Here is a 22,254-nt window from a genome sequence, read left to right on the forward strand (position 1 = left end):
TTTATTGTGTTTCAGTCCTAATCATAACAGTATGCAAATTCCCAGAAAGATACAGGAATTAAATTAGCCCATTGTGTAACACCAATTTAGGATTCATTTTCCTACATTAAGGACAATTAAAAACATGAAATGCCATCATTGTATATAATGCATATAATAAATGCATATAATATAAATGTGTTATGGACTGATAATTTACTGTATATATACACACACAAACAGTACAAACCACTAGTACTATAGCTGCAGTTTAGTTAAAAAAAAAGTTGAGTTTATTTAAATGAGAATCCACTATTTACTCTTTTTATATTTCATATTAAAATGTGATGTACATTTGTTTTTTTTTTTGTGATGGTAAAAATAAAATAATAAAATCTAAAATGATTGTGTTTTGATTAATTATTATATTTTTAGCTCGTTATTAAGTGCCACAATAACTAGGATTACATTTTTTTTAGCTCTGTGTAGATCAGCCATAGCTGTGTGTGTTTGTGCGTGCATGAGAGAAAGAGAGAGAAAGACAGAGAGAGAGAGTGAGCGAAGGCAGTTGTGAAAACACAGAGCGTGAGTGTGAACTAGTGACACCTCAGGTGAAGAAGGTTTGAAAAGAGCTCAAGGTGTGAAAAGAAATCCAGATAATCTCCTTTCTTTGTCTGTTTCTCAGTAAATAAAGGATTAACTTTAGGATTCCTAAAGGATCAACCATATTAAATAACAAATTAACATGAAAAAATGACACAAAATAATAAATCATCTGAACATGTGCATAAATCTGCTGCTCTGTTTTGTGTCTGGTGTCAGATAATTGTGTTATTTAATGTGTTGTAATGAGTTTAGTGTAGTTTTGTATGGTTTTATAATTCAGTATAAGAATAGCTCTAGTTTAACAGAAATAGCCGTTTCTGTAACAGTGGTTTATTATATGGAAACAGTTCTCGTGCTGAGGCTCTCGTTTTGTTTCACGCCTGGGGTGTAAACTGCTGCACGGATTCTGGCCACGTCCCACAGGAGCCGCGGTCAGCTCGAGGTCCCACTGGGTTCAATTCTCGGCCCATTGAGGATTTAATGGAGAAGCAAATCTACAGCTCAGGCAGAGACAATACACTGACCATGATCACCATAAACACCAATAACAGTGGGGAAAGGAATAGTTTTTGTACATTGGGAAAAAGATAAAGAAATAATAATTTTGTGCTTTGATCATGTATGACCTAAATGTAACAGTATGTTACACACACTCATTTTGTGTGCATGGATTTTGTCATTATTGTAGTGTTTTAGTTCTATGTTGCACATTCGTTGCCTTTTACACTTTATGCTGTCTATTGTACTATTGTTCCATATTGCACTATGGTACCGGAGGGGCGTAATTTTATTGTACTTTGTAGCCTCTTGATTTGATTTAACTTAAAGTAGTCTAATATAAAAGCATGTTTAATTTTAGAGTATAGCGGTTTTCCAGCGTAGTTATTTATTGTTTTTTTTCTTTTCTCTAAAATTAAAAAAATAATAATAATGACATATTCATATTTACTGCTAGTCTAAAGTTCGGACACACCTCTTCTCATTTAATATATTTTATTTTTTTTTATGATTTTTACATTGTAAAATTGACAATAAAGACATTAAAGCTATACGGGACCACATGCAGAATTATTCTGTAAACAAAAAGTACTAAACAAGCCAGACCATGTTTAATACTTTAGATTTTTCTAAGTAGCACATTTATCTTTTTTATTGTAGAGGACAAACATTTTTTGCAGTTTATTATATAATTCTATATGTGTCCCTTAATTGTTTTTATGTATTTAATATCAATCTACAATGTAGAACATAAATTGAATAAAGAAATAAAGAAAACCATTCAATTGAGTGGGAAGATGTTTCCAAACTTCTGTTCGGTGCTGTATGTTGGGATAATAAAAAGCTGGACATATAAATAACACTGTTAATTCTAACTGTTTAAAACTGTTATTGTAATAGTTTGATTTGTGTGTATGTGTTGCTCTGGTTTTGGAGGGAAGCTGGAACTGGAGGGACACACACAGGTGCAGCTTCAGCTTTCAGCTTTCTCTCCAAAACACAGAGGCGTCAAACTCGGCACAACACCGGCTCAACCTTTCATTCCCTCACCCAGCGACCTGAACCCCAAACAGAGAGAGAGAGAGAGAGAGAGAGGGGTTCAGACTGAGGGTCAGCAGCAAGATGACTTCTACAGGTGAACAGTGCAGAATACAGAACTACGGGAAAAGCCAGGAATGCAGACCCACGGGAACCAAACCCACAGTTCACAAAACTGACCAAAAATGTACTTTCTATATGCTCTTTAAAAATGGGTTCATCCAAAAAATGTATGCAATAAATCTATACCTATATATATATATATATATATATATATAGGATCATAACAATATAAAAAGTTATCGTTTTTTAATTTACCTTTCCCTGGTTAAAGGGTTCTTCTGGCTGATGGAAAAGCCTTTGTAGATGGTTCTGTTTGAACCTGAGGAACCTTTGTTTTTAGTATTATAAAAACAATATGGCTTTGTGTGCAGATGAAATCCACACTAAAGTTGGAAGGATGTTGAATTTCAGTTGAAAATAATAATCGGCTTGATTATTAACCCAAAGTTGAGTAGATGTAATTTTGGTCACAAATGCATTAACAACTGAATGGACATCTATAATAATCTTTGAACAGACATAACATTTTGGTTTCTAACAGTTTTAGAGTTTCATTTTGTACGGACATGAATTTTGGTCTCCATACCTCACAAATAAATGTTGGAGTTTTGGTATTAGAATGAATTTTGGAAAATGTTGGATTTTACATCCCATTAACATCACAAATTAAAACCAACAATATATAGCAATGCCAGCGTTTGTTACTATTTAATATCAAACTGACGTTGGTATCATCAAATTAACATTGGCATTGTACTGTCTATTAAATTTTGGTTACCCAACATCTCATCCTACATTCAACCTACTGAACACTGATTCAGAAATCAAAGCTAAAAGTGAAAAGTTGAAAAGTTGTGAACACAGAGCAAACACAAAAAAAACAGCAGAAACATAACATATAATAATGTGAGTGTAACTGAATTATATGCTTCCAACTTCAGATCTGAACTGGTCACATGGTCCAGTTTGCATCGTGTTGTTCATTATAGTCCAAAAATACCACTGTATATCAATCTAGCCCAATTATATTGTAACTTCACTGTCAGATTTACTAGATGAAAATTACAGGAATATTTAACAGTGTTTTTTTTTTAATAATGTTGCAGGAACATTCTGAGAAATGTATCTCAATAAAAATCATAATCAGAATATTTATTTCACAACATTACCACTACATGCAAGTTAGACAAAAACTTACATTATTGAAACGTATGAAGTAACTTTCCCAATTCTAAAAACATTGATAAAACTAGTTTATTAGATTAGTTATAAAATGATTTCTTCAAAATCCTTAAAATCCAGATAATATGTTTTAGAATCTGACAGATTAAATTTTCTAAAAACAAAAAGTCTAACATTCAGAACCTTCACATAAAATTCTACTAACAAAAATGTTCTAGCAGGGAAAGAATGAACTTGAGGCCAGTTTAGTGTGACAGGTTCAATCAGACTGCTTTCTCACAGCTCTCGCGTTGACGACTGCCTCACTCGCGCATTTCCAGAGACTCTGATCACCAATCAGTGGAAATGTCACACCTAGAGTGTAATGCTCTAATGGAGGTTATTAAGTGTGATTAAACATCATTAAGGTCAGCTGCACTGCTTAGCCTTTGAAATACAACCTCATGCTGTGATTACACTTTTCAACAGTGATTTTTTACTGTTGTAGAACTGCAGGTGATTATTGAGTATTTCCAGTATGTATAACTGTTAGTACTGGAACTGCAGTCTGTTAGGATGAGTTCTTCTGAATTTAGATTTTTTATATTTTGGAACAAAATATAGTGGAAAAACATGAAAATTAGAAAAAACAGGTTTGAAATGTAACCTGCATAAAGAATGTATTAAATTAAATGTATTTTCTAAAAAAGGATATTTTGTCATAAAATACATTCCATGATTTTATTAGTTGTTGCTGAGTAAATTTCCAATCACATACTCCATTCTACAGTTTTCAAAAATATATAATAGCAAGTGAACATTATTATTGCTTAGATATTTTGTACAAATATTATATTTATCCAGTATCATAGACTGGAATTTGCTCTGAGGAGAAAACTGCACTGAAGAGGAGTGGAAATTCACACCTCTGCTTCTGCGGCCTCCCTCAGCCTTTCCCATACACAGCCCTGGAGCCCCGGCTGCTCCAAGCCTGCAGAGGTGTCACCTCGCACCTTCTGGTCTGGCATAAAAACCTCCAGCCTCCAGTTTCTGCCTTCATTCGCTCTCTAAACCTCTCCGAGCCTCTTCAAGCCTCTCCGAGCCTCTCTAGCATGGATCCGTCCAGTCAGTGCTACCATCCTCAGAGCCAGTGGAGCTCAGACTCCGAGATCTACAGCATTTCTTCTCCGGAAACCGTCTCGCCAGCTCCGTCAATGGATTTCAACAGCTCCTCACCCCACCACCAGCCCAAGAACACCAGGCCAAACAAACCAGCACGAACCAAAGTGACCAAAAAGGCAGCTTCCAGAAGATCCAGGCTGAAGAACCCGAGCGAGCAGCGCCAGAACGCCAGTGAAAAGGAGAAACTCAGGATGAGGGACCTGACCAAAGCTCTTCACCACCTCAGAACCTACCTTCCACCTTCCGTAGCCCCTGCCGGACAGACCCTGACCAAGATCGAGACTCTACGCCTCACCATCCGCTACATCTCCTATCTCTCCTCTCAGCTGGGCCTTACTGAAGAATACCTGTCCCAGAGGAAGCAGATGGACAGTAGCAGCAGCAGCAGCAGCAGTGGATGGAGAAGTTCCAGTTCTCCAGAACTGCTGGGCTACTTTCAGTGCAGGTCCACACAAGGGCAAGAGTATACTGGTGATTATACTGGACAGCATCAGCATCAAACTGGCAGCAATCTGGTGTACACAGACCAGAGCATGGACATGAACCAGCACAGTGCTCAGCTTTCAGAACCCTGGACGAATCAGATCTACAGCTCAGACAGAAGCATGGACACATTTCAGCCTCAGCAGTGTGCTCAACTTACACAGTCCTGCCAGGTATGTACTTTACCCTCAGACCATTACTGGATCAGAGCTTACACAAAAATTAAGAGACTAGCTCATCAGTTTCAGAATCAGTTTCTCTGATTGTGCTTTTTATAGGTATATGTTTGAGTGACATGAACATTGTGTTTTTATTCTATAAACTATAGACAATTCCACACACAATGTTGAACATTTATTTGCAGAAAATGAGAAATGGCTGAAATAACAAAAAAGATGCAGAGCTTTCAGACCTCAAATAATGCAAAGAAAACTAGTTCTTAATCATAGTTCAGAAATCAGTATTTGGTGGAATAACCCTGATTTTTATGCATCTTGCCATGTTCTCCTCCACCAGTCTTACACACTGCTTTTGGATAACTCTATGCCTTTACTCCTGGTGCAAAAATTCAAGCCGTTCAGCTTGGTTTGATGGTTTGTGATCACCCATCTTCCTCTTGATTATATTCCAGAGGTTTTTAATTGAGTAAAATCAAAGAATCTCATCATTTATAGGTGGTCTCTTATATTTTTTTTCGGATCTGTAGAGCCGTACTTTATGGCAGTATCATAGCAGTACCATAAAACTATGCAATACAGTTCTATACAACTGTAATTTACAGTTCCATACAACCATGCTCTAAAGCAATATGGAGTACTATACTGTGTTACTCAACTGTACTATACAGTACTATATACCTGTATTATGCACTAATATCATAGTGAACAATTCACAACTAGTAATCTATACTATACATTACCATACAACACCAATACAGTACTATAAAACTGTGGCATCAACTCTACTGTGTTATAATGTGCTGTACTATATATTTCCATAAATTTATATATATATATATATATATACTATATATTTCCATGCTATATGCAACTGTACATATAGTACTGTAGTGTATTTCAACTATAGTACAACTGTACAATAAAGTAGTATGCAACTGTACCATCCACTAGGCCTGCTATATGTAGAATAGCACCATAAAACTTTTAACTTTTAAACTGTATTTTTTAGTCTTTATATTAAATTAAATGCTTACACTATTGTAAACAGTGCTATACAGTACTGTACAGCTGTACAATGCACCACAAAACACTGTACTAAAGGTGTATGCATCTGTACCATTGAATACATTTCTACAGAACTCTACTATATACTACTGTAATATAGCTGTACGATAGCCTGTCAGTGATGTGGTTTTGGATGTTTGTGGTTGCCATGTCACTAATATTCACTTTTCTTTTTCTTTTTCAGGTTAGTTACCATCTGGTTCCACCGGCATACTGGAGCTGAGAACTGTACCACTACCTCCTACCAAATCCACCAACGAACTGAAAACTGGTGGATACCTCTATACTGTGAAACTACTCTGACCAATTCTTTTCTAAAATGTGAATAAGCTTCTGCTGTAGATTCTATGTTTTAATAACTAAATACTAATTTATATATAGCCTATATATGTTATCTATGTCTGTCTTTTGTAAATACAAAACTCTATTTTGTAAACTCTATCTATCTATGTATTTATAATAAACAATGTATTTTAAATGAACATCTTTGTAGTGGTTTATACATAAACAGTACCAGTTTAAAGTTTGGACACACCTTAAATGCAGTGGTTTGTTTTATATTTTAGATTCTTCAAAGTAGCTCCTCTCGCTTAGATAGAGACAAATTCTCAGTCAGCTTTATGAGGTAGAGTCACCTGGAATCAAAGCTTTCAGTTAACAGCTGTGCTGAACAAGAGTTAATTACCTGAATTTCTTGTCTTTGAGAGTGTCAGTTGTAAAGTTGTGAAGAGGTAGAGTTACAGGTATACAATGAATAGCCATATTTGATGTTCTAATCCATGTAATGTCAAGAACTACTCAACTCAAAGTAAAGGAAAAAATACTTTAAGAAATGAAGGTTGATCAATCAAAAACATTTTAAGAATTTTAAAAGTATCCATAAGTGCAGTCGCAAAGACCATCAAAAGAGTTATGACATACCTGTCAAGTCTCCCGTTTTGGCCGGGAAACTACCGTATTTTACTCCTCTTTCCCGCCGTCCTCCCGTATTAGTATTTTCCCGTAAATTTCCCGTATTATACTAAATAAAAAAATATATATTATTGAGGAGACAGGGCACTGACCGCGCTGTGTCTCTTAACCAATCGTGGAGCCTGTTCAAGGAGAAAGTCCCGCCTTTCAGGAGAAACAGCCAATCAGCTTGCAAAGGAGAGTCGCCCCTAGTCGCTGAGTTCAGGCAGCTAGTCGGAGCAGCTGATGTTAAAACAGATCTGGATATACAGCGATTTTTCTTAAAGAAAGGTAAGGGTAAGCTAATCATGTAAACTGTGATGAGATTTTTCTGATAGCTGCTTAAAAATACTCGTCTCCGAAACAAATCACACGGATTAAACCTTTTAAAATAAAAAAATTACAGCTTGTGACTCAGTTTAACTAGAAATGTGGAGAGGACCGAAATTAACTGAACTGATCAGGGGTGGAGTGATCAAAAGAAAGAAGTATTAATTAAAAATGATTAATTGTGTAGGCCCCTTAGGACTAATTTTTACTGATGGAATATATGTGATCCATGTCCTTTTAGTAAAAGCTCATAATACTGTTTTTAGGTCACCAACAGTCATTTTGCAGAATTTGTGCACCCTTTGTTCAATTTTAAATCTATTAAATAAATAAAAAAATATATAATATGAAAAGTGCATTTATGGCAAAATTGACATGAAATCTAGAAAAGGATTTTTAATTTGGCTGTATTAAAAGAATGACATATGTAGGAATGTCCACAACATTTCAGATTCTGATAATCTAATTGTAGTGTGTAAATGGTTCACATGTGGTTATTTTAGATTTTTTGTAAACCTGTCTTAAAATGAAAGGGATACTGAACCTTCGTTGGGCTGATGGGACGGCTTTAAGCGGACGGAGGAAAATATCCCTTATTTTTAAATCTAAAACTTGACAGGTATGAGTTATGATGTAACTGGAGTTACCAGCCTCAGAAAATGCAAGGTAACAGCTTTCCATATAAGAGCACCTAAATGCTTCACAGAGTATTTTGGTTTGTTTAACACTTTTAATTTACTACAGGATTTCTTATTTAATATAAAAACATGGTAAAAACATGATAAAATTACAAAAAAGTATGGTAAACATGGTAAAACTATAAAAACATGGTAAAAATATGGTAAACATGGTAAAATGATTAAAACCTGGTAAAAATATGGTAAACGTGGTAAAAATATGGTAAACATGGTAAAATTATAAAAATGTAAAAATATGGTAAACGTGGTAAAAATATGGTAAACATGGTAAAATTATAAAAACGTGGTAAAAATATGGTAAACATGGTAAAATTATAAAAACGTGGTAAAATATGGTAAACATGGTAAAAATATGGTAAACATTATAAAAACGTGGTAAATGTGGTAAATGTGGTAAAAATATGGTAAACGTGGTAAAATTATAAAAACGTGGTGAATATGGTAAACGTGGTAAAAATATGGTAAACATGGTAAAATTATAAAAACGTGGTAAAATATGGTAAACATGGTAAAAATATGGTAAACATTATAAAAACGTGGTAAATATGGTAAACGTGGTAAAAAAATATGGTAAACATGGTAAAATTATAAAAACGTGGTGAATATGGTAAACGTGGTAAAAATATGGTAAACATGGTAAAATTATAAAAACGTGGTAAAATATGGTAAACATGGTAAAAATATGGTAAACATTATAAAAACGTGGTAAATATGGTAAATGTGGTAAAAATATGGTAAACGTGGTAAAATTATAAAAACGTGGTGAATATGGTAAACGTGGTAAAAATATGGTAAACATGGTAAAATTATAAAAACGTGGTAAAATATGGTAAACATGGTAAAAATATGGTAAACATTATAAAAACGTGGTAAATATGGTAAATGTGGTAAAAATATGGTAAACGTGGTAAAATTATAAAAACGTGGTGAATATGGTAAACGTGGTAAAAATATGGTAAACATGGTAAAATTATAAAAACGTGGTAAAATATGGTAAACATGGTAAAAATATGGTAAACATTATAAAAACGTGGTAAATATGGTAAACATGGTAAAAATATGGTAAACATTATAAAAACGTGGTGAATATGGTAAACGTGGTAAAAAAATATGGTAAACATGGTAAAATTATAAAAACGTGGTAAATATGGTAAACATGGTAAAAATATGGTAAACATTATAAAAACGTGGTGAATATGGTAAACGTGGTAAAAAATATGGTAAACATGGTAAAATTATAAAAACGTGGTAAAATATGGTAAACGTGGTAAAAATATGGTAAACGTGGTAAAATTATAAAAACATGGTAAAAGTGTGGTAATCATGGTAAAAGTGTGGTAAACATGGTACAAGTATAAAACAACTTTGTTCCTTCATAGTCTGAATGAGTTCTGTATTTATTTACAATTTAGGGAAAAAATGAAGCAATGAGAAGCTGTGTCTAAACTGGTACTTTGAATATATGTATTGTAATTTGGAGAAATAAATAACTCAGCTACCTTCAAACTCTGAACATCACAATATTCACATGCTACCACGAGATAACCAGAAGAGGGAGCCAAAATATCATCTCACACTTTCTCTCTGTCTCTTTAGGACGTTTTCTGAACCACTGCTGAACTTTCAGTACTATAAACACAGCTACATGCTCCACATGTGAAGCATCACTCAGAATTCAGCACATCCAGCTCTCAGTATTGTCATTTTCTCATAGTCATTAAACTGAACCCCTTATTAGATTGGTTTGAAAGAAGTAGGGGGGGGGGGGGGGGGGGGGGCTGGTGTGACCGGTGGTTAGAGATGACAGACTCTGCGTTGTGTCTTTACTGGATTTTATTCTGATAAACAGATAAACAGAAACAGGCTTTAGCTCTGGCTAGATTGGCACCTCTTTTCTCCTCTCCGCTCCTCTCTCTCCATTACACATCATGTACAGAAAGGGCCCATATTTGCAGAGATGTACAGGCTTACAAGATAATAAAACTTAATAACAGAGTCAAAGATATTTAGCTTAGCATTTAATAGGTTAGACCATGCTCAAACTAGCATAATTAGCTCAGCCATTTAGCCACTTAGCCTAAGCGCTCTACAAAACTTTTTAACACATAAAATAAAACTCCTCATACCTGATAAACAGATAAACAGAAACAGGCTTTAGCTCTGGCTAGATTGGCACCTCTTTTCTCCTCTCCGCTCCTCTCTTAAGTATAAAAGCATATAAAAACAGGGAATAATTAGCTAGTTAGCCTGCATGCTAGCATAGACCATGTGCTGTAGCATTAGCAGTGCACAACCATGCATCTAAAAGTTTTAATATTGATTACTAGCAAGATATTTTAATGTACAATAGTTGTTAATAAACTTGGGGACATATATAGAACAATTTGGAGTTTTACGATTATATTAAAATATAGGATTATTTTGGATTAAAATCAAAGCAGTTTCTGACACCTACCTCTCCATTACACATCATGTACAGAAAGGGAAGAGGCAGGGTGAGGGGAGGAAATATAAGAGGGGAAAAGGGGAGGAGCCATTCCAACCCAGCCACTCTATATCAATACAGGCAGAATATAAGGAGAAGATTTTTGGGGAATTCTAACAATAAAACACTTGTATGTTTGAACTCTGTTACACTCACCCCCCAAGAATTACACAAAAATTCTGAACCTTAAATGTAATAATCAATAACAAAAAAAAGTATTAACCTTTTGAAGTCAAGAAACCAGAGAGAAAACTAATGATAAAATAACATCCACTTAGCCAGTATCACACCAACTGTAAAACAAGTGTGTTTATCAGCTCATTAGCTACCTAATTAAAGGTTGTTGGAAGACAGAGAGTGATCAGTTCTCTAACCTTTCCAAAGATACATATAGTGCCTTTTACACCTATACTACATCTGACTACATCTGGATAACATTTCATGGTAAGTATTGAAACAGTAACGAAAAGTATTTTCACAGCTTGGATTAAACATGAATAACTGTTGACCTTGTTGTGTCAGTACTAAATATGCTCTCTAGCTGGACCATTGATTCTATCAACCGGCAAACTGGTTTTATAGCTCTTCCAAATCTGGATGTGAGATGGTCAGGAGGCCAGTCTGTAGATGGGGACTGTCTGGGGCTTGACTCAGACACAGGTTGGATGGTGTCATTAGGAAGCTGTTCATTTGGGTTCCCACTTGCAAAGTCATCTTCTAACAGACTAGTGTCTCTTCTCTGTCCAGCAGAGTGTTTCTGAATCCAAGAAGAAGTCCAATTTTCTCTATGACTATGCTCTGAGGAAAGATCCCTTTCTTTTGAGGGTGAAATAGCCATGCTTGGAGAAACTGAAACAGAATCTTGTTCAGAATCAAGAATGTCTGCAGAAAGGGACTGACTTTCAATGCTGTCACTGATAAGACTAGGCTCTTCACTCTGTGGTTCGTCTATGGGCAGGAAGTTGACTGGTAGAAGAAGATTTCTGTGCAACACCCTCTCATTACCATCACGATCCTGAACTTTGTAGATATGGAGTGAGGGCTTAGAGGACACAACAGTATAGATACATGACTCCCACTTGTCTGCGAGCTTGCGTTTGCCTCTGCATCCTTTGTTAGCCACAAGGACTTGGTCGCCAATTGACAGAGAGAGACCCTTAAGCTTTTTGTTATATTGCTGAGCTTGGTGCTTTTGTTCTGCAGCGGAGTTCTCTTGTGCTAGAAGCATGGCTGACCGAAGATCACTTACCAATGATTTCACATAGGTGTCATAGTCACATACCTTCTCATCTTGGAGCACATTTTTAAACATCAGGTCTACAGGCAGCCTGGGTATTCTGCCGAACATCAAAAAGAAGGGTGCAAATCCAGTTGTCTCATGCACAGTACAGTTGTATACAAACGTCAATGACTGAATCATTTGAGGCCATTTATGCTTTGATTTTGGTGGTAAGGATCTCAACATGTTCCCCAGTGTTCGGTTGAACCTCTCTGTTCCTCCATTTCCCATGGGGTGATATGGCGAGGTTCTGGACTTCACAACACCAGCCAATTCGAGGAGCTCAGCAATGAGTTCGCTTTCAAAATTTGCCCCCTGATCGGAGTGGATGCGTATTGGGAATCCATAAACACAAAAGAAGTTATCCCACAGCTTCTTTGCTACTTTCTTAGCTGTTTGGTCCTGGCAGGGGAAAGCAAGTGCTAGTTTTGTGAAATGATCTGTCACTACTAAAACGTCTACTGTTTTGTTATTACTGTCTTCAGCTGACCAAAAATCTATACAGACAAGTTCCAGTGGAGCAGTGGTTTTAATACTTTCCAACGGGGCTCTTGCTGCTGGTTCTGGAGTTTTGCTAAAAACACACCTCTGACAGGACCTAACATAGCTCCTAATGTCTTTTTCCATGTTACACCAGAAAAATCGCTGGCGCGCCAAAGAAAGAGTACGTGGCTGACCCTGGTGTCCGGCCAGATCATGAACACCGTTCAGTGCATCCTTCTTTAGAGACTCAGGCAGGACAAATTGGAATCTCTTGTGTTTGGTCAAAGGATCTTTGGAAACTCTGTAGAGCAAACCATCTATCAGTGTCAACTTCTCCCAGTGTTTCAACAATTTCAGAGCCTGAGGGGTTTCATTTGAACGCTCACGTCTGGATGGCCTACGTTTTCGCCCAACATAAAACAGGGCTCTAGTGATGGCATCATCCTGCAGTTGTTGTGATCTTAATTCATCTGTGGTCCAAGTGGGAAAAGTGCCTTGACCTTCAGGAATAAGTTCATTAACATGGCCTGCCAGTGAAGCAATTCGCTGCTTAGGCACATCATCCCATGCTTCATGAGAACTGAGAACACAAGAGACTTCATTTTCCAACATGGACAGAGGCTCTGGATCACACGTTGGAAGACCTGTCAATATTTGAGGCTGACATGACAGACGAAATGCGTCTTGAATGCACTCATTCTCCACTTTGCATGCTTGCTCCAACAGGATGGTATACGGTTCTGACAAGAGTCTTTTGCTAATAGGCTTGACAAATGGGTCTCGGCTCAGAGCGTCAGCCACAACATTTTGCTTACCTGGAACATGCTTGATCTCAAAGCTGTATGGCGCAAGCTTAGAAATCCATCGCTGCTCACATGCATCTAACTTAGGCTTGGTCATGATGTATGTGAGGGGGTTATTGTCTGTCCAGACTGTAAATTTGTGACCTTTGAGCCAGTGACTAAACTTGTCACACACAGACCACTTAAGTGCCAGGAACTCAAGTCTATGTGCTGGGTAATTCATTTGACTCCGACTCAAGGACTTACTGGCAAAGGCTATTGGTCTAGCTTTGTCTTCACCATCCAAAACTTGTGATAGAACAGCCCCAATGCCATCAAGGGAAGCATCAGTGGAAAGAATAAAAGGTTTGTCAAAATTTGGATGGGCTAGGACCACACTGCACAAAAGTGCTTTCTTCAAGTCACCAAAAGCCATCTCACAGGCTGGTGTCCAGTCCTCTGGTTTCAGCTCACGAAAGGTGCCAGGTCTTCTGCCACATTTTCCTCCTTTACCTTTACGTTTCTGGCCAGCTGTTAGGGCAAACAAAGGTTTCGCAATAGATGAACAGTCAGGGATGAAATGTTGGTAATATAGGATCATTCCCAGGAAGGATCTTATTCGTTTCTGTGACGGGGTACAACCATCCTCCATCATTAGGTCTTTAGTTGTAAAGCCAGAGATTACCTTCACCTTCTCTTGGTCAACAGATACACCCTCACTATCGATTATGTGGCCCAGAAATCGCACAGACCGGCGTAGGAAGTGACACTTCTCCTGGGAGAGCTTTAAGTTGTTTGCTCTTAATCTAGTCAGTACAACTTCAAGACGTTTCAGTGCTTCCTCCTCTGAAGGTGCCATCAGGAGCAAATCGTCTAAGTAGCACAGGAGCGTGGAGAAGTTTAAGTCTCCAAATATGGAGAGCATCATTCTCATGAATGACGCTGGGCTGTTACAAAGGCCTTGCGGGAGTCTGTTGTACTGATATAGACCTAGTGGCGTCGTAAAAGCAGTGTACTTTCTATCAGCCTCATGAAGCGGGATGTTGTAGAATCCTGATGTTAAATCCATGGTGCTGAAATAGGTACTTCCACCAAGTGCAGCGAGGCAATCTTCCTGATGTGGTAAAGGATGAGCATCCTTAATGGTCTTGGCATTAAGCCAACGGAAATCGGTGCAGATCCTCAGATCTCCGTTCTTCTTCCAGACCATGACAAGGGGTGAGGCATATTCACTTATTGATTTGCTAATAATCTCCTTCTCTTCCATTTCATTCAGTACCTCTCTCAGCTTGTGATAGTGAGCAGGTGGAACCCTACGATATGGAAGCCTGAAGGGTCGATCATCAGCAAGATGAATCCTATGTACAAAATCTTTTGCCTCGCCACAGTCCAGCTTCCCTTTAGAGAAGACATCTTGAAACTTCACCAACAGTTCAGCAAGCTTAGCTTTCCAAGTTTCTGAGACTTCACAAGCATCAATGTTTATGTCAGTCAATCCGCAATCCAAAAGCATCTGCTTAGTATCAGAAAATGTTGACTTGTGATGAATTTGAAGGTGTGCATGTACAGGATGACTTTGAGACACATCTTCAGTGACTGGAAGGTCTTCAACAGCAAGACAATAAGATACATCTGCCAGCTTGGTGTTGCGCTTTAGTGTGACAGGGTTAAGGGACGCATTCATGACCTTCATTGGAACCCAGCGGTCCCCCCACATGGGTGTTATGACTCTACCCACTAGAATGTTCCTAGGGCCAGCACGAGATGAAGTAGGTTCAACCACAACTGTGGCTCCTGGTGACACGTTGGCATTGCTTGGTAGTTTTCCCCATACTAAATACTCCTTTTTCGGGAGTAGTGTGACTGCTTGTTGCAACTTCACTGTGCCAGCTTTACTTACTGACTTCCGGTCTGACCTCTGAGAAACACAGCTTAGTAACTCAAGCAGCTGCTCACACTCTGAGTCCTCAGTCCTGGATGAGATGAGAGTCCAGTACTTTTTGTCAGATTTCATCTTCTGTATAACAGGCTTGATGACATTAGTTCCAATAATGAATTCATCACGCTGGCCAGGGACAACCAAGACTGGTACAATCAATTTAGATTCACATATCTCAACATTCAGCTCATATATGCACTTCGGGTGAGTAGTTAAGCCACCACAGCCAATGAGCACTATATTACTTGGAGATGGCTGTGGGCAGGGAAGAACACCAGCATTTCTCAGTTTTAGTTCACCCTCTTCACTGATTGTGCATGACATGGAACCAGAGTCTAACAGTCCTTTTAATGTAACCTGGCCACTGACTATTACTGGAGTATAAAACAATTCACTGGCTCCCTCTAGTCTCTGTGAACCTACAAAAATGGCTGTTTTCTCTGCTGGTAAGTGTGCACAACTGTTAACATAAATTGTTTCCAAATCTGGCTCAGCGAGGGTTGCATTAACTCTGCCCATGTTTCCCCTCTCACTACATGGGCTAATTAGTTTAAAGAACTGTTGGGAGTCTGTGTATTGGTCACTTGAGGCTGGGTAGCTTCTGGGCACTCACTTTTGAAGTGCCCTGCTTTCAAGCAGTGACGACAAAGTCGGTGAAGTTTACAGTGATCATACGTTGAGTGTTCTCTTTTACCACATACTCTGCAAGGCTGTCGGGTTTGGCTTTGTGTGCTATAGGGTTGCTTGTGGTGCACATTAGAAGAGGAAAGAGTCGTACTGCACAGTGAAAGCACTTTGTCAAGCATACTCACTACCTGTCTAAGGCCTGGCTCTGTGGCTGAATGATCAGAGGAGGGCATTGACAGCATTGCTGAAGCATCACGGTGCTGTTTAGTGTCATGAAGAGGATGTTGGAACTCGTCTTGTTTGATAAGTGCTTGGGTGATTGGTGCTAGACCCAGTCTATGTGCTGGAACCGATGGTCGTACAGCATGGGCTGTTCCTTTCCTCACATCTCTCTGGTGGGCATCCAGTCTTTCTTGGACCTCGGCTGCAGTCCATTTTTCTGCTGACTTGAAAGAGAAAGACAACGCAAGACCAGGGTCTGGGCAATGGGAGATGAACATCATTACAACTTCAGCACTTTGATCCTCAACACTCTTACTCCGTCTCTTCAAACACTCATCTGCTACGTCTATGGCCTTATTGAGACGAATCCAGTAATCGATAGGACTCTCACCAGCCTTGGGGACTGTGTTATAGAAGTCTCTCATAGGCATATTGGAGTATGTCAACTCACTGAAATGGCATTTTAGAATATCAAATATAGCAGTTGGGCTGCAGGAGTGCAGCTGTGAGTTACTGCGTAGAGAAACTTTCACCATGTCTTTAGCTTTGCTTGTCAGTCGACTTAGGATAAACTCTCCAATTTCTTCTTCAGCATAGTTTACATGACGAAGGTAGCTCATCATTATGTCTTCCCACTCATGGACTGAAAGACTGTCCATACCATCACCACGAAAAAGAGGAGGTGGCTTAACATCTGACTGGACTGTAATATTCAGCTTTGAAGCATCAAAGACAGACTGTGACTGATGGTTGCTACTCTGAGTCTGAGAGTTGCTTTGTTGGTACATGGTTTGGATACTAGCAGTGATACTGTCACTTATTTGCTTGGCTAAGCCAGCCATAACATCACTTAAGACATCTGTGCTTATTACTGGGGGCAGAGACTCAGAAACATTGTGGCCAATGGGAGTGGAGACTGCTGCTGGGCCTTTGTGACAATCTGACATTAACTGGTTAACTGTGTCATCCTGGCTTTCTAAGTTAGAGGCTGCCGGTCTGCCTCTCCCATAACCTATGACTGGTGAACCCCTCCCAAATGCATATGTCACATTCTGAGAAAAAGGACTGTGTTCTCTGTCTTTATGTGTATCAGACCCTGACATGTTTGAAGCTTACGCCTTTGCTTTGTAAAAAAAAGTAAAAAAAAATAAAATTACATAATAAAACTAACACACTTCATCAGTACAACATGTGTAATGCAATCTGAATTAGAGGTTATTTGCATATAATGGAATCACAGTTTAAACAGGGTCACTTAAAAAAAACCTTCAAATTAAGTTGTATAATTCCCCCTATTATTTTTTTTTTTTGTAGTTACCTAGACTGTATGCTTTCCGTTTAAAATATATTAGTAATTAACTAGACTGTATACTTTCCCTTTAAAAATTTATTAGTAATTAATCAGAGCATGTAAATGAACTTCTCTGCTTTGAGAATCCTTCTGCCTTTAGCCAGACTCACACACACGCAGGCAGCAGAGGGGGGAGGGGAGGAGGGGGGATCCAGTCTGCACCAGGCTGAGCAGCTTGAGGAGAATGTCAGCAATCCACGGTGATCAAGCAAGCGATGATCTTGGAATCCAAAAGGGTCACGGCACCAAGTGTGACCGGTGGTTAGAGATGACAGACTCTGCGTTGTGTCTTTACTGGATTTTATTCTGATAAACAGATAAACAGAAACAGGCTTTAGCTCTGGCTAGATTGGCACCTCTTTTCTCCTCTCCGCTCCTCTCTCTCCATTACACATCATGTACAGAAAGGGCCCATATTTGCAGAGATGTACAGGCTTACAAGATAATAAAACTTAATAACAGAGTCAAAGATATTTAGCTTAGCATTTAATAGGTTAGACCATGCTCAAACTAGCATAATTAGCTCAGCCATTTAGCCACTTAGCCTAAGCGCTCTACAAAACTTTTTAACACATAAAATAAAACTCCTCATACCTGATAAACAGATAAACAGAAACAGGCTTTAGCTCTGGCTAGATTGGCACCTCTTTTCTCCTCTCCGCTCCTCTCTTAAGTATAAAAGCATATAAAAACAGGGAATAATTAGCTAGTTAGCCTGCATGCTAGCATAGACCATGTGCTGTAGCATTAGCAGTGCACAACCATGCATCTAAAAGTTTTAATATTGATTACTAGCAAGATATTTTAATGTACAATAGTTGTTAATAAACTTGGGGACATATATAGAACAATTTGGAGTTTTACGATTATATTAAAATATAGGATTATTTTGGATTAAAATCAAAGCAGTTTCTGACACCTACCTCTCCATTACACATCATGTACAGAAAGGGAAGAGGCAGGGTGAGGGGAGGAAATATAAGAGGGGAAAAGGGGAGGAGCCATTCCAACCCAGCCACTCTATATCAATACAGGCAGAATATAAGGAGAAGATTTTTGGGGAATTCTAACAATAAAACACTTGTATGTTTGAACTCTGTTACACTGGGGCAGTTCTCTCCAGTTTTGAGGAGGCCTTCCAGCGCATCAGAGAGTCCACTGCAGGGACCAACACACAGGAGGTGGTGGACATCTTTCAGAAGGACACTCAGAAACACCTTGAGGAGATGAAGGTAGAGAACGAGGCTAAAGTGCAGCAGCTGAAGAAGGGGAGAGACACGCTTGACGCACATTTGCTGGAGTGGAGCACCTAACTGACAAATGGCATAAAGTGTCATAATGTTATCCAAAAGCAGTGTGTAAGACTGGTGGAGGAGAACATGCCAAGATGCATGAAAGCGGATTAAAAACCAGGGTTATTTTACCAAATATTGATTTCTGAACTCTTAAAACTTTATGAATATGAACTTGTTTTTTTTTTTTTTTGCATTCTTTGAGGTCTGAAAGCTTCGCATCTTTTTTGTTATTTCAGCCATTTCTCATTTTCTGCAAATAAACGATTTAAATGACAATATTTTTTTTTTATTTTGGAGAAATGTTGTCTGTAGTTTATAGAATAAAACAACAATGTTCATTTTACTCAAACATAAACCTATAAATAGCAAAATCGGAGAAACTGATTCAGAAACTGAAGTGGTTTCTTAATTTTTTCCAGAGCTGTATATAAAGTATATAGAATAAAGTTCCAGTAATTGTCTTTGAATACATTTAATATAATTGGTAAACTCTTCATCCTACAGCAAGATAAGCCAATTTAAATTGCGTCATGCATCACACGCCCTGGTGGTGAAAACTCCACAAAATCTAATACTAAATACTCCATAAAGATATTCCAGGTGGATGAGATGGATTATGTTAAAACACCATTGGGAACCTCTATTAACTTCATACTGAGACCATATACACTAGACTTTTTAAATCATTTATTGTGCCTGGTAACTTTTTTTTCTGCTAGACTGCACTGCATTGGCATGTATATGTACACATTCAGTGGATTTGATTTGACATCATCAAGAATCTTGTGTTCTGTGGTCTGTAATCAAAAACAGATCAAAGTTAATCTAAGAAATACTAAATTTTATCTTATGTGCATTTTCTACATTAACTCTACCTTACAGTTAAATAGATCAAACGTAGGACACTGCTGAGATGAGTGGATTAGAACAGTGTTCTGCTGATGTATGTATGTGTGTGTGTGTGTGTGTGTTGTATTAAAGCTGTAATGTGTATTGAGGCTACAATGCAGGCAGGAGAAGCTTATTGTAGCTAATGAGGCTTAAATGAGTGTGTGGAACTTCTTCACACTGCAGCGTCTAGCCACAAACCCACCCCCGCATACACACACACACTGCCCCACACACTCCTCCCACACACACACCTCCCACACACACACACACCTCCCACACTGGCCGTGTCTCAGAGTGAGAAGGGCACATTTTAAATGCATAGAACAGCGCAGTGTGAATGGATGTGAGGTCATTAGGCCGGCAGGTTTGTTTAGTCAGTCAGTTCAGAGAGTTTGATATGCAAAACCCCGGATCCCAATCCACACTGGGCTCTTTCATCTGCAGAGCCAAAACACACCACTTACAGGCCGAGTGTGTAGTGCTGACGTGTTAATTAACTCATTAGGATGTGTGTTAAACCACATTGGAACCTCCAACAACCCCCCATGTTAAGCTGTATGTAGCCTTTGACCTTCTCAGGATGTGCTGTGGTTGGGCTGGGCTGAGCTGGAACTGTAGTGTTTATAACCACCTATTGTTAAATCAAATAGTTTATTTAGGCCTACAAACAGGATAAGAGGGGAATGATCAACAATAATCACAAAATAAAGCCATTTTAATCATTATAACTGCTAAATCAATAACTACAGTATGACATATTTTGGCCGACTGGCTGTGTCTGAGTTTTCTCCTGTAGAATCCAGTATCTCTGTGAGTGTAGTTTATAGCTCTGGTGGGAACTTGACCCTCTCCAGCTCGCGCCTGTCGGAGGGTCCGAGGTGCCGTTTCACACCCTGCATTGACTGAGGCTTCATATAGAAATCAGAGCCTCCAATGAGGCAGAACTAAGTGTGTGTGTGTGTCTTAAAGTCTTATAACCCCTTAACAGGCCTTTTACCTAACAAGGTATTTACCTTCTAAGAATATACAGGGCTTTGGGAATCAAATTAAATTAAATTCTTACACTTAAAAATAGACATGGTTTAAAAGATTTTTATTTATTTTATTGCAGATATGCATAATTTTTTAAAATATTGTCTATTGCAATTACAGTTAGGATTTTTAATAATGTTTCTATTTAAAAACATAAAGCCAATAAATGTAATACTTAAATAGAAATCCTCAAAATATTGGCATTTAATATCAGGCAGAAAATAAACGTTAAGAGGATACACAAGTTATTAATATATTTGTGGGGTGATATACAGCTCTGGATAAAATTAAGAGACCACTTCGGTTTCAGAATTAGTTCCTCTGATTTTGCTATTTATAGAAATATGTTCGAGCAAAATGAACATTGTTGTTTTATTCTATAAACTACAGACAACATTTCTCCCAAATTCCAAATAAAATATAGTCATTTAGAGCATTTATTTGCAGAAAATAAAAAATGGCTGAAATAACAAAAAAAGATGCAGATCTTTCAGACCTCAAATAATGCAAAGAAAACAAGTTCATATTCACAAAGTTTTAAGAGTTCAGAAATTAATATTTGGTGGAATAACCCTGTTTTTTAATCACAGTTTTCAAGCATTTTGGCATGTTCTCCTCCACCAGTCTTACACACTGCTTTTGGAAAACTTTATGCCACTCCTGGTGCAAAAATATAAGCAGTTCAGATTGATGTGATGGCTTGTGATCATCTTCCTCTTGATCCATTTACAAGTCATCAGTGATGGAGTCATTTTGAAGCATTTCTATTGGTCCATTCATCATGAAGTTTCAACACAAGATACAGAAAATTTGCAAAAATAAAATGATGTATAGAATGTAAAGTGAAACACTTTAGATTTTAAATTTTCCAGTTTTGTTTTTATGTTCTGTGTGTATTTTAGCCTGTTTGCTTTATGCACAACACTTTGGATAATGTGAGTCGTTTCAAATGTGCTTGAAAAATACACATTTACTTACTTTACTAACATTTTTTACTTTATTTACTTAAAGTGACAGTCCATAAGTGTTTGGTGAGAGTGTGTAATTGTACTGTGCATGCTTAAAAGTACATTTAAAACAGTCTTTATTAAGAATGAACGAATCTGGTCATTTTAGCGATGGTTAACAGGACCATGGTTGCTTAGGTAACAAGCAAATTCGGTCAAAGCCAGAAAAAGGTCCCAGGACCTACCAGACACTGTTTTTAAAATGTATAAATGAATAAATGAATGAATGGAAAAAGAACAATACTGAAGATATGTATTATGATATTTTGAACTCTCCCCTTTTAATACGACTACTGCTTTCCATTCAAAAGAAAATATCTGAAGCACTGCTGCTTTAATTTAATTAATTAAATTGTAAAGATGTATTATGTATGTATTTATGTATATATACTAAGTAAATGTAAGTGTGTGTGTGTGTTCTGTAGGGATAATTGGAGTGTGTGTGTGGGTGGAGGAGGGTGTATAAGTGTGTGGTATGTGTTCTCAGAGGATTCAGGAGTAAAATGTAACACTTGTGGTTGTGGGAATGGCCAGAGGTGATCTAGTCCACCACTTCAATCAGCATTCTCACGCAGAGGTCGACTTCTGAGGTTAAAGGTTTAAATACACAACACTGCGCATCGCTCTC

The 22,254-nt window shown here is 37.9% G+C and overlaps 1 protein-coding gene across 1 annotated transcript; it reads left to right on the forward strand.

Annotated features, from left to right (window-relative positions):
• The first annotated feature begins 4,428 nt into the window (after positions 1 to 4,428).
• Positions 4,429 to 6,443, forward strand: mespba (mesoderm posterior ba). Its single transcript, XM_049465984.1, has 2 exons — positions 4,429 to 5,187; positions 6,439 to 6,443. Exons 1-2 carry the CDS (start codon positions 4,458 to 4,460, stop codon positions 6,441 to 6,443), a joined length of 735 nt encoding a protein of 244 aa, XP_049321941.1. The 5' UTR covers positions 4,429 to 4,457.
• Positions 6,444 to 22,254: the final 15,811 nt, after the last annotated feature.

Source organism: Astyanax mexicanus, chromosome 16, assembly GCF_023375975.1.
Source record: "Astyanax mexicanus isolate ESR-SI-001 chromosome 16, AstMex3_surface, whole genome shotgun sequence".
NCBI lineage: Eukaryota > Metazoa > Chordata > Actinopteri > Characiformes > Acestrorhamphidae > Astyanax > Astyanax mexicanus.